The following is a 13,194-nucleotide window of genomic DNA, read 5'->3' on the forward strand; positions in this document are numbered from 1 at the left end:
CTCACAGGACTCTTCAAAGAGCTAGAGGTTGATGTAAGTCTACCAGTTGATCTCTTTTGTGACAGCACAGCTGCAATCCAAATTGCAGCTAACCCCATCTTTCACGAGAGGACTAAACACATAGACATTGACTGTCATTTTGTACGAGAGAAAATCATACAAGGTGCAGTAAGAACTCATCACATTCCCATAAAAGAGCAGCAAGCTGATCTCCTTACCAAGATTTAGGAAGATTGCAACATGATCACCTAGTGTCCAAGCTGGGCTTGAAGGATATCTTCAAACCATCAGCTTGAGGGAGGGTGTTAAGTAAGTAGTTAGTGGTTAGTTGAGTAGTTAGCCAAGTAGTTAGCCAGCTGTCCAACAGTGTAATGATAGCTGTAAGTTAAGTTAGTTAGGAGTAGTATATAACCGTGTATATCCCTCATTTGTAAATCATCAAAAATGAATGGAATAGTACAATTTCCATTTCTCTCTTAGCTTCTTCTGAGAAATCCTCTGCAATTATGGAGGTTCTCTCCATTTAACAAATATAATCATATATCCCCCTTTGTCCAAAATTTGACCCATACAGAAAAAATAGAGTCTGCCTAATCTCGGATATGTCTGGATGTTTTCTGCAAATTGACGCCCAATTTTTTTAGTTTTTCCTTTGGTGTTCGACGTTCGGTGTTTGATCAATTTCGAATTCGTGCTGAAAACTAAGGCCAATCATATTGCATTGTTATTACTATTGTTTGTTGTTTTATTTTTACTGTTTTTTGAGCCGAGAGTTTATCGAAAACAACCTCTCTATCTTTGTAAGGTAGGTATAAAGTCTGCGTCCATACTATTCTCCCCAAACCTCACTTACGAGATTAAATTGAGTTTGTTATTGTTGTTGTTATTAGAGGAATAAAGCCCTCCCTATCAAATATTACTACATTTTAGGACTGGAACTAAAATCTTCTGATTAAAGACAGAGAAATACTTACCACTCAATTACAATATTTGTTGATAAATTGAAGTCCTATAATGACAGGAAATGCTATTCAATCTTCGTTCATACCAACTCAAAGCAAGAAACTAAAAAAATGTAGAAATGTCTAATGGTTGGGCATGATATAAGTGGACTGTGCCCCATGCGCAGACATTGTGAGCCATGCAAGAATCATCACCTAATGGCTAATGCCACTCTGCTTGATACTGATTGTTTTTAATTTTTTTTTTCTCGTATAAATACTCCATCCTTGACCATTAGGGACCAAATTAGTATTTAGGTTACGAGTTCGATCAAATCTAGTAACTTTTTTTTGAATTTTATATTTGTTTTTAAAGAAAATTCATTATATATATATAAATTATTAATTCAATACTTAAAAGCTTTAAAAAACCTAAAAAAACTGAATTCTTAAACTTTAAATTCTAACTCCATCTTTGTGCACCATTCCACCAATGTGAGCCATGGAGAATATCATCTAACCTCACCATGTCTTTTTACTTAGTGTTTTTTTTTTTTTTTTTTTTTGGAAATAATTTAGCAACGGTAATAATTATGCTAATTTGGATATTAGCAAATAAAGATTGTCAAACAAAGCTGACTGACATGGAGAAGCACGAGAAAGAATTGTTCTCAATCCTACTTAAAACTCGAAAATACTAAAATACCCTTATCTTACCCTAAAATTTACCACAGAAAAAGTTGTTTGACAAAAGGAGGAGATTTTGACTGCTTTGGAAGGAATACCACATGAATCTTATTTTTGGATGGCCATTTTTGCCATTTTATTCATCCAAAGGCTTCTGGAAATGACTGATGATTAATGTTAATGATTATTTTTTATTGGAAGTGTTCTGGTAACTTCTAACCAAGTGTGCTTTTCGAGCCAACATACCATCGATATGACATCCGGGTTATTTTTGTCATTTTAAATTTTATGCCAGCTGTGACTTGTCACTTTTTTCTTTTAATTTCACTTGATATTCAATAATATATATGGCATCTCGATTGATTTAGATTTGTATATATTTTATCGGAATTAGTCACTCAACCTCCGGAAAGAAGAGTAAGACTACCTAGACTTCACTTCTGGAATTACATTAAATTTGTTGTTGTTGTAAAACTTGAACTCGATACTTCTGATTAAGAGTGAACGGATACTATCCATACTTCTTAAATACTTCTTAAAATAGACTATTTTCTACTTCAGCGTGACAATGTTTTAATTTCCTTTTAGGTTGTTTAAAATAGAATGTTATTCCTTTTTCATATTTAGTAAATTTTTAACTTTAATATTTTTAAGTTATCATTAATAACATTTCTTTATAGGAATCACACACTCTCTTTGTTCCTTTGTACTCATCAAATTATTAAAAATAATTATTTCAAAATATTTGTCGTTTTTTAAACGAACCTAACCTCAATCAATCAAAAGGCAAATGTTATTCGAATTCTAGCCTAATCATTGTATAAAAATATATAATGCTACCAACTTCTCGTCAATCAATGATCAGCAATAAGATTTTCGAAGATATAAGGAGACACCAATGTTAGATTTGTAGATTCTCTCTGGTGTATCCACTCCCAATAATGTTTCTAGATAAGTTTAATTCAATAGTATGCATAACTTTTATGCTATCAAATTATTCATAAATACTTAATTAGAGGTAACTATCTTTGGTCGTTTCTAAAAAGAATAAGTAACATGTTACAAATGGTTAGAATTTTCAACTGATCTGAAAAAGAATTTAGGTTACATACATTAACAGCATAGAGATGGGAACATAGTTACCCATATAACGTGTTTAGCTTATGTACAAAATATATATCTTGTACTCATTGGGTTATAGCCCGTTTGGCCAAGCTGCAAAAATTAGCTTATTTTGAGAAGTGTTTTTTTCAAAAGTGTTTTTGGTGAAAAGCAGTTTGTGTTTGGCTAATTAGTTTGAAAAACACTTCTGAGCAGCAATTAGTGTTTGGCCAAGCTTTAAAAACTGCTTTTAAGTGTATTTTTCTCAAAAGTGCTTCTCAAAAAAGTGCTTTTGGAGAGAAACTATTTTTTCTACTTCTCCAAAACTGATTTTGCTTCTCCTGAAAAGCACTTTTTTTTTTCCTTCCAAAAGCTTAGCCAAACACCTCAATTTTTGGCCAAAAGTACTTTTGGCAAAGAAAAAGTACTTTTGGCCAAAAAAAAACTTGATCAAACAGGCTATTAATGTAAATACGAGTATGAGCATGTTTGGAATTTATCGAAACATAGTGACTATCTAGATTATCAATATAAACTCATTTAAACATTTAATATTAGGAAAAATGATATTGTACAACTGCTCTCAAAATAATAGTCGAAAAAATATATTTTTTTATATAATTTTTGTTTATGTATATATTTTTGTATGTTATATATAAAAAAATATATAAATTTTATATATTTTTTCAGCTATCAAATATAAATAATTTCTGCTACCATCTAAAAGTGATCTTCACCCTTAACATTATCCAAATAAATTTGTTTTAGTATAAATAGGACAGCAGCTGACTGCTGTAATGGCATTTGGCTTTGCTAAATGTCCTAAACCTCAAGTCTCTTTACCAACCCACAAAATACGTTATTTCAGTAATACTATTTGTTTATTACTATTACACTGTTTTATTAAGTTGTTGACTCTCGAAGTTCCTTCATTTTGTCCTCTAATACATTGGTTGGCGCAACATGAACAATTACTACCATTTTTCTATGAGTGCTGCTGTTCGGCCAAACTCGTTGTGGCCCAACAACTACCACACTCGTAAAATATTAGTAAAGTCCTTATTTTTACATTTGACTTAATAATTATTTTTCCCTTCAAAATTAGTTAATAAATTTTGATTATCCCAAAATATTGATCCCATAAATCATCATTCTCTCATGCATGAGAAGATAAAAAGCATTCATATATACGGATGGCAGCCTTCGTATATACGCTCATTACTTCTTTTTTAAATACAATTACATATTTTTTTAAATACAATTACGTATTTTTTTTAAATGCAATTTATACGGATGGGAAGATCAAAAGTCTATTATGTATACATAATATTGTTTTTTCTTTCATTTATACGTTATTCCTTGTCATATCATATACTTATGTTAAAGAGAGCTTTCATTAAACACATAATTCACCACCCTTCCATTAACCTAAACATGAATGCTAACCTAGAAACTAGTTTGGAGCAATTAAACCCGAATAACAACCTAGAAACTAGGTCAGAGCAACTAAGGAATGCATTACACATATCATTGAGGTTGAATTCAGACGACAGTTTGATGAATGAAGATGAATCGATCGACATTGATTCAGACGACAACTTCAATGATGGAGAAAATCATGTTGACGATGCTGCTGCTGCTGCTGATGATGACGACGACGACGACTATTATTTAGAGGAAGAGGGAGAAGTTGGGAGGACAGGGAAATGCCTAATGAGTTCAATGAAGAAGATCTCATAATTGGTCCAATTACTGGGATGCGGTTCAGTAGTAAGGATGTTACGTTTGATTTTTACAAAGAACATGCAAGATTATTGGGGTTTTGCATTGTCAGTCAAAATCCTCACAAGCCACTCGGGCAATAGTAAAACACGATTCTCAGCCCAAAAAATTATTTAAAAGATCATTTAAGTGTTAAAACATAGTAAACATGGCTGAGTATGAAAATAGTGAAATATATTACGACTGAGTTCAAGTATAAAGTCAAAACAATGAGGAAATATTAATAAAAATCCCCGAAGGGTTCAAATAATTGGCACAAGGCCCAAATATGACATCCAGCCCAAATCATGATGATAGCAAATAGATTTCAATCAAATACGCGGTAAAATAATCATGCGGGATGGACCAAGTCACAATCCCCAATAGTGCACGACCCCACGTTTGTCATAAAGCGTGTGCGTTACCTCAATATAGCACTACGATGTGCAAATCCGGGGTTTCAAACCCTCAGAACATCATTTACAATCATTACTCACCTCGAACCGATCAAATCTCTAACTCGCGATGCCTTTGCCCCTCGAATCGGCCTCCACTCGCGTCGAATATATCCAAAATCAGAACAAGGACGTCAAAATATGCTAAGGGAACGAAGCCCAAGTGAAAATAATCAAACTACGACACAAATCCCGAAAGTATCAAAATCCGACCCCTGGGCCCACATCTCGGAATTTAATAATTTTTACATTAGTAGATTCCTTATCTTCCAAACCGAATTAGAAATGGTGAAAATGGCTCAAAATCGCGAATGACACAATTTATACCTTCTGCCCAGGCATTTTCGCATCTACGACCCTATTTACCGCTTCTGCGGTACCGCTTCTGCGGTACCGCTTCTGCGGAAATTACTTAAGTCCTAATGTTTCGCATTTGCAATGAACTATAATGCACTTGCGCCTTCGCAGATGCGGTCTCACAACCACTTCTGCGGTTCCTTCCACTTCTGCGACTCCTCTTCCGCATATGCGGAGTCGCACCTGCGGTCCCTAATCCGCAGGTGCAGAAATACCAGAAGCAACACAATCTGCAGCTGCAACAATTCCTCAAACTCCCCGTCGACCATCCGAAATCACCTTGAGACCCCCGGGACCTTAACCAAATGCACCAACATATCCCAAAAACTTATTCAAACTTGTACCAATCTTCAAAACACCTCTAACAACATTAAATCAACCAAAGCACATCGGATTCAAGCCTAAGTTTTCAAAATTTTCCGAATTCCGCTTTTGATCAAAAACCCAACCAAACCACGTCCGAATGACCTGAAATTTTGCACACACATCCCAAATGACACAACGGAACTATTACAACTTTCGAAATTCTATTCCGACCCCTATTTCAAAATCTTACCTACCAACCGAAAATTGCCAAAAATCCATTTTCGCCAATTCAAGCCTAAATCTACTTCGGACCTCCAAAACTCATTCCGTTCATGCTCCTAAGTCCCAAATCACCTCTTGAAGCTAACCGAACCATAAGAACTCACATCCGAGCCCTCTAACACGTTTGTTAACATCCGGTTGACTTTTCTAACTTAAGCTTCTTCAAAAGAGACTAAGTGCCTCAAAACTTACCAAATCCTTTCTGAACCCTAACCAATCAACCCGATCACATATAGAACCATTATACAAAGCAATATGAAGCAGAAATGGGGGAAATAGAGCGGTAACTCATGAGACAACTGGCCGGGTCATCACATCATCCCCAACTTAAACAAACGTTCATCCTCAAACGAGTCAAGAAACATACATGAAGCCTCAAACAGATGACAATATTTGTTCTGTATCTCCAGCTAGGTCTCCTAGGTAGCCTCCTTCACAGGCCAACCTCTCCACTGCACTTTCACTAAAGCTATATCCTTTGACCTCAACTTTCAAACCTGACAACCCAAAATAACTATTAGCTCTACATCATAGGTAAAATCACCATCCAACTGAATCGTGCTGAAATCCAGAACATGAGACGGATCCCCAATATACTTCCGAAGCATAGAAATATGAAATATCGGATGCACACTTGACAAGCTGGGTGGCAAAGCAAGCTCATAATACACCTCCCCAATCCTCCGAAGCACCTCAAAAGGCCCAATGAACCGAGGACTCAATTTACCTTTCTTCCCAAATCTCATAACACCTTTCACGGGTGAAACCTTCAACAGAACCTTCTTACCAACCATGTAGGACACATCTCGAACCTTCCTGTCAGCATAACTCTTTTGCCTCGACTGCACTGTACGAAGCCTCTCCTGAATCACCTTCATCTTTTCCAAAGCATCCTGCACCAAGTCTGTCCCCAAAAGCCTAGCCTCACCGGGCTCAAACCAACCAACTGAAGATCTACACCACCTCCCATACAAAGCCTCATATGGAGCCATCTGAATACTCGACTGGTAGCTGATGTTATAAGCAAACTCTGCAAGCAGTAGAAACAGATCCCATGATCCTCCGAAATCAATGACACAAGCACACAACAATGTCCTCCAATATCTGAATAGTGCGCTCGGACTGCCCGTCCCTCTGAGGGTGAAAAGATGTGCTCAACTCAACCTGAGTACCCAACTCTCGCTGCGCAGACCTCCAAAACTGCGATGTAAACTAAGTGTCGCTATCTGAAATGATAGAAATTGGGACACCATGCAAACGAACAATCTCCAGATATAGATCTCTGCCAACCGCTCTAAAGAATAGGTAGTACATACATGAATGAAGTGCGCGGACTTGGTCAGCCGATCCACAATCACCCAAATAGCATCAAACTTCTTCAAAGTCCGTGGAAGTCCAACAACAAAGTCCATAATGATCTGCTCCTACTTCCACTCTGGAATATCCATCCGGTTAAGTAAGCCACCTGGTCTCTGATGCTCATATTTCACCTGCTGACAATTGAGACATCGAGCTATAAATCCCACAATGTCTTTCTTCATTCTCCGCCACCAATAGTGCTGCCTTAGATCCTGATACATCTTCGTGGCACCCAAATGAATGGAATATCGCAAGCTATGGGCCTCCTCCAGAATCAACTCCCGAAGCCCATCCACATTGGGCACACAAATCCGGCCATGCATCCTCAATACCCTATTATCACCAATGGTCACATCTCTGGCATCATCATGCTGAACTCTGTCCTTAAGGACAAGAAAATGCAAATCATCATACGGGCGCTCTCTGATGCGATCATATAAGGAAGACCAATAAACCACATAAGCTAATACCCGACTGGGCTCCAAAATATCTAATCTCACGAACCGATTGGCCAAGGCCTAAACATCAACCACAAGAGGTCTCTCCCCAACTGGAATATATGCCAAACTCCCCATACTCACTACCTTTCGGTTCAAAGCATCGACCACCACATTGGCCTTCTCCGGATGGTACAATATAGTGATATCATAATCCTTTAGCAACTCTAACCATCTTCACTGCATCAAATTGAGGTCATTCTATTTGAACAAGTGCTGGAGGCTACGATGATCAGTAAACATCTCACAAGACACACCATACAAGTAATGCCTCCAAATCTTCAACGCGTGAACTATGGCAGCCAACTCCAAATCATGAACGGGGTAATTCTTCTCATAGGGCTTCAACAGACGAGAAGCATAAGCAATAAATCTACCCTCCTACATCAATACACAACCAATACCAACTCTCGAAGTATCACAATACACGGTATATGAACCTGAAGCTGATGTAAAAACTAACACTGGTACTGTGGTCAAAGCTGTCTTGAGCTTCAGAAAGCTCTCTTCACACTCGTCCGACCATACAAATTAAGCACCCTTCTGAGTCAACTTGGTCAAGGACGATGCGATAAATGAGAATCCCTGAACAAAATGGTGATAATAACCCGCCAAACCAAGAAAGCTGTGAATCTCTGTGGCTGAGGATGGTCTGGGCCAACTCTGAACCGCCTCTATCTTCTTCGGATCAACCTAAATACCCTCGCTGGACACCACGTGCCCCAAGAAAGCCACTAAACTGAGCCAAAACTCACATTTGGAGAATTTTGCATAAAGCTTCTCCTCCCTCAATTTTTGAACACAACTCTCAAATTCTCCGCGTGCTTCTCCTGACTATGCGAACATACCAGAATATCATCAATGAAGACTATGACAAATGAGTCGAGCTAAGGCCAAAATACACTGTTCATCAAATGCATGAACGCTGCTGGGGTATTGGTCAGCCCAAAAGACATCACCAAGAACTCATAATGACCATATCGGGTCCTGAAAGTTATATTAAGAATATCCGAGTCCTTGATCTTTAACTGGTGATAACCTGAACGGAGATCAATCTTGGAGAACACTCTCGCTCCCTAAAGTTGGTCGAATAAATCATCAATGTGAGGCAAAGGATACTTGTTCTTAATTGTTACCTTGTTCAACTGTCTATAATCAATGTACATCCTCATAGTGACACCCTTCTTCTTCACAAATAGAATCGGCGCACCTTAAGGTGACACACTAGGTCAAATGAATCCCTTATCAAGGAGTTCCTAAAGCTGCTCCATTAATTCCTTCAACTCCGCTGGTGCCATACGATATGGCAGAACAGAAATGGGCTGAGTGTCCGGCATCAGGTCAATGCCAAAATCAATATCCCTGTCTGGTGGCATGCCCGATAGGTCTGCAGGAAACACATCGGGAAAGTCCCTCACTGCTGGAACAGAATCAATATTGGGATTCTCAGCACCGACATTCCTCACAAAGGCTAGATACGAAAGACAACCCTTCCCAACCATACGCTGGGCTTTCAAGAATGAAATCACTCTACTGGGAATAGTACCCGGTATAGCCAGTGCGATTGTCTTGGCATGACAGTCTAGAATAGCACGACATGGAGATAGCCAATCCATGCCCAAAATGACATCGAAATCCACTATACATAATAATAAAAGATCCACATGGGTCTCTAGACCCCCAATTGTCACCACACACAACCGGTACATACAGTCTACAACAACAGTATCACCTACCAGGGTAGATACATGAACATGTGAAGCAAGAAACTCACGGGGCATACCCAAATAATGAGAAAATTATGATGACACATATGAAAAGGTGGAACCGGGATCGAATAATACAGAGGCATCTCTGTGGAAGACTGAAATAATACATGTAATAACAGCATCTGAAGCAATAACATCAGGTCTGCCTGGAAGTGTATAGAAATGGGCTTGACTGCCACCTGATCGACCTCCCTCTCTGGGGCGATCCCTAGCTGACTGACCTCCACCCCTAGCTGGTTGGGCGGGTGGTGGTGAAGAAACTGGCGCTGAAGCCAATGACTGACCCCTCTACTGAGATGAACTCACAAGACGACGAGGGCACTGCCTCCACATATGACCCATCTCACTACACTCATAACAACTCCCAGGTGCTGGAGAAGGGGACTGAAGGGAACCCCTCGCATCGGAGTGACTAGTAGATGCACTCGGCATAGCAGAGCCCTGAACTGATAGGGCACAGGACGAACTCTGAGCTGGAAGGGCACTAAGTGATGACTGGCCCTGATGAGAACTGTGAGAACCATGACCCAATGACGCCCACAATAACCTGGGCGAGCTGGCTGAGTGTGTCTGAATGGACGGCCTCTATCGTGTTGAAACTGAGCTCTCGAAGGAGTACCACTGTAACTACCAGATCTTCGAGGCTTCTTGGCCTCCCTCTCCTCGCGCTTTTGGCGACGAACATACTCAATCTCCCGAGCAATGTCTACAACCTCCTCAAAGGTAGCACCAATCACCCTCTCCCTGGTCATGAGAATACGAAGCTGATAAGTGAGGCCATCAACAAACCTCCTAATCCTCTCTGTCTGTCGGAACCAACCAAATAGCATGATGAGCTAACTCGGATAACCTCATATCATACTGTATCACAATCATATCTCCATTATGCAACCACTAAAACTCACTACGCAGCTCATCTATGCGGGACTGCGGCACATACTTCTCCAGAAAGAGAAAGGAGAACTGCTGCTAGGTAAGGGGTGTTGCACCAACAGGCCTACGCCTCTCAAAAGCCTCCCACCAAGTGAAGGCAGCTCCAAAAAATTGATAAGTAGTGAAAGCGACCCCGCAGGTCTCCAGAATACCCTCTGTATGAAGCATCCTCTGGCACTTATCTAAGAAACCCTGGGCATCCTCGCCCTCTGCACCACTGAAGGTCGGAGGTTGTAGCCTACCAAACCTCTCCAACCTACGCTGCTTATCCTCCGGCATGGCAGGAACTACATAGTCCTGAGTAGCTACAACCGGCTAGGCTGGATGTGCCCCCGGCGTCTGAAGTCCCTGCACGACCTACTCAGGTGTGTGAGCAGCGGGAGTCTGATTGCCTCCCCTGGCCTGGGAAGTAGCTGCGGCTGTAGTGGCTGAGACCGCCTGAGCTAAGCCAGTGCAAGCTGATAAGATTTGAGCCAAGGCCTCCTGAAGACCCGAAATCACAATGGGCATAGCTGGTGCCTGAGTTGGTGCTGCTGGAGCATCCATAACTGGGACCTGATCCTGAACTGGGGCAGCTGGTGGATCTGCAGGTGCTGCCCTAGCTACTCTGCCCCTACCACGACCATGGTCGCACCTTCGCAGATGCGGTCCCACAATCGCTTCTGTGGTTTCTTCCACTTATGCGACTCCTCTTCTGCATATACGGCATCGCACCTGCAGTCCCCAATCCACAGGTGCAGAAATACCACAAGCAGCACAATCTACAGCTGCAACAATTCCTCAAACTCCCCGTCGACCATCCGGAATCACCCCGAGGCCCCCGGGACCTCAACCAATTGCACCATAATATACCAAAACCTTATTCAAACTTGTATCAATCTTCAAAACACCTCAAACTACATTAAATCAACCAAAACACAACGGATTCAAGCCTAAGTTTCTAAAATATTCTGAATTCCGCTTTTGATCAAAAACCCAACCAAACCACTTCTGAATGACCTGAAATTTTGCACACATACCAAATGACACAATGGAACTACTACAACTCTCGGAATTCCATTCCGACTCCTATATCAAAATCTCACCTACCAACCGGAAATCGCCAAAAATCCACTTTCGCCAATTCAAGCCTAAATCTACTCTGGACCTCCAAAACTCATTCCGATCATGCTCCTAAGTCCTAAATCACCTCTCAAAGCTAACCAAACCATCAAAACTCACATCCGAGCCCTCTAACATGTAAGTCAACATCCAGTTGACTTTTCCAACTTAAGCTTCTTCAAAAGAGAATAAGTGCCTCAAATCTTACCAAATCCTTTCCGAACACTAACCAATCAACCCAATCATATATAGAACTATTATACAAATCAATACAAAGCATAAATGGAGGAAACATAGTGATAACTCATGATATGATTGGCTGGGTCGTCACAACACCAAAGGACTGTAGAAATTATATTTTGAAGAGTAGAAAGCTTCAGTTGCAAGAAGGGGATGCACAATCATTACTCAAGTTCTTCCGTGACATGCAACAAAAAGATAGCGTATTTTACTACTCCGTAAATGTGGATAGTTTTGGTGGACTTCATAATGTCGTATGGGTTCATTCACACTCTAAGGTTGCATATGAGGAGTTCCATGATGTAATATGCCTTGATAACACATACCTTGTGAACCGATACAATATGCCATTTTCTTTATTTGTTGGTGTCAATCAACATAGGTAGTCCATACTTTTGGGATGTACTCTAATGTCTAACGAGGATATAACAAGTTACAAAATGGTGCTATCTACATGGCTTGGGGATCTAAACAATGTTCATCCATTAGCTATCATGACTGACCAATGTGATAGTATTAAGGCTGCCATCAATGCATTGATTCCAAATACGGTACATAGATATTGTATATGGAACATTTTCGCAAAGTTGCCTACGAAGTTAAGCGGAGTTCTTGATGGTAAGATTGCAAAGGCAAAATTTAAGGCTTTAGTCATTGATAGCATTAATGTTGTTGAGTTTGAGAGACGATGGACTGCTTATATTGAAAAATATAACTTAGATGGAAGGGATTGGTTTTATAAGCTTTATTTGGAGAAGGAGAAATGGGTTCATGTATACCTAAATGACCACTTTTGGGCTGGGATGTTGTCCACACAAAGAAGTGAAGGAATGCATGCTTTCTTTGACGGATTCATCACCCGCCAAAGCACTTTGAAGCGATTTGTTCCGCAATATGAGTTAGCCATAAGAGCAAAGTTCGAGAAAGAATTGGAAGCTGAATATAGGTGAAGGTGCTTTGAACCAAATTTTTTATCTGAATTTGCATGGGAGGAAAAATTTCAAACATGTTATACTCGTGAAGTGTTTGAATTTTTTCAGGTACAGTTAAGAAAACTGTACCATTATGAAATTAGCACCCCTGAAGACCATCAAGCAACAATTGGAGTGGAGTATTACATTATCGCAGATTATTCGTTCAGGAGTTTTAACACTAGAGATCCATTTGTATTCACGGTTGAATATACACCTATTGGCGAATATGTAAGTTGCAGCTACAAGTGATTTGAAACAAGAGGTATTCTATGCTGCCATATACTTAAGGTGTTATCTCATAAGAGGATAAACGTTAATTAGAGGTATATATTGAGAAAGTGGAGAAAAGATGTTGTTCGTCCGCATTTGAAACGCTTCTTTCTTGGAGGTTACCCACGTATGACTTCTGAATACATGATGTACAGGGAACT

General features: G+C 39.8%; 1 protein-coding gene across 1 annotated transcript; it reads left to right on the plus strand.

Moving 5' to 3' along the window:
* The first annotated feature begins 12,229 nt into the window (after positions 1-12,229).
* LOC138878534 (protein FAR1-RELATED SEQUENCE 5-like) lies at positions 12,230-12,739 on the plus strand. The gene has a single exon (XM_070158221.1). It carries the CDS (start codon positions 12,230-12,232, stop codon positions 12,737-12,739), a length of 510 nt encoding a protein of 169 aa, XP_070014322.1.
* Positions 12,740-13,194: the final 455 nt, after the last annotated feature.

Source organism: Nicotiana sylvestris, chromosome 9, assembly GCF_000393655.2.
Source record: "Nicotiana sylvestris chromosome 9, ASM39365v2, whole genome shotgun sequence".
Classification (NCBI taxonomy): domain Eukaryota; kingdom Viridiplantae; phylum Streptophyta; class Magnoliopsida; order Solanales; family Solanaceae; genus Nicotiana; species Nicotiana sylvestris.

Bases quoted from the DNA above. Each gene is read 5' to 3' on its own strand.
- LOC138878534 (XM_070158221.1), top strand. From the start codon at position 12,230: ATGGTGCTATCTACATGGCTTGGGGATCTAAACAATGTTCATCCATTA.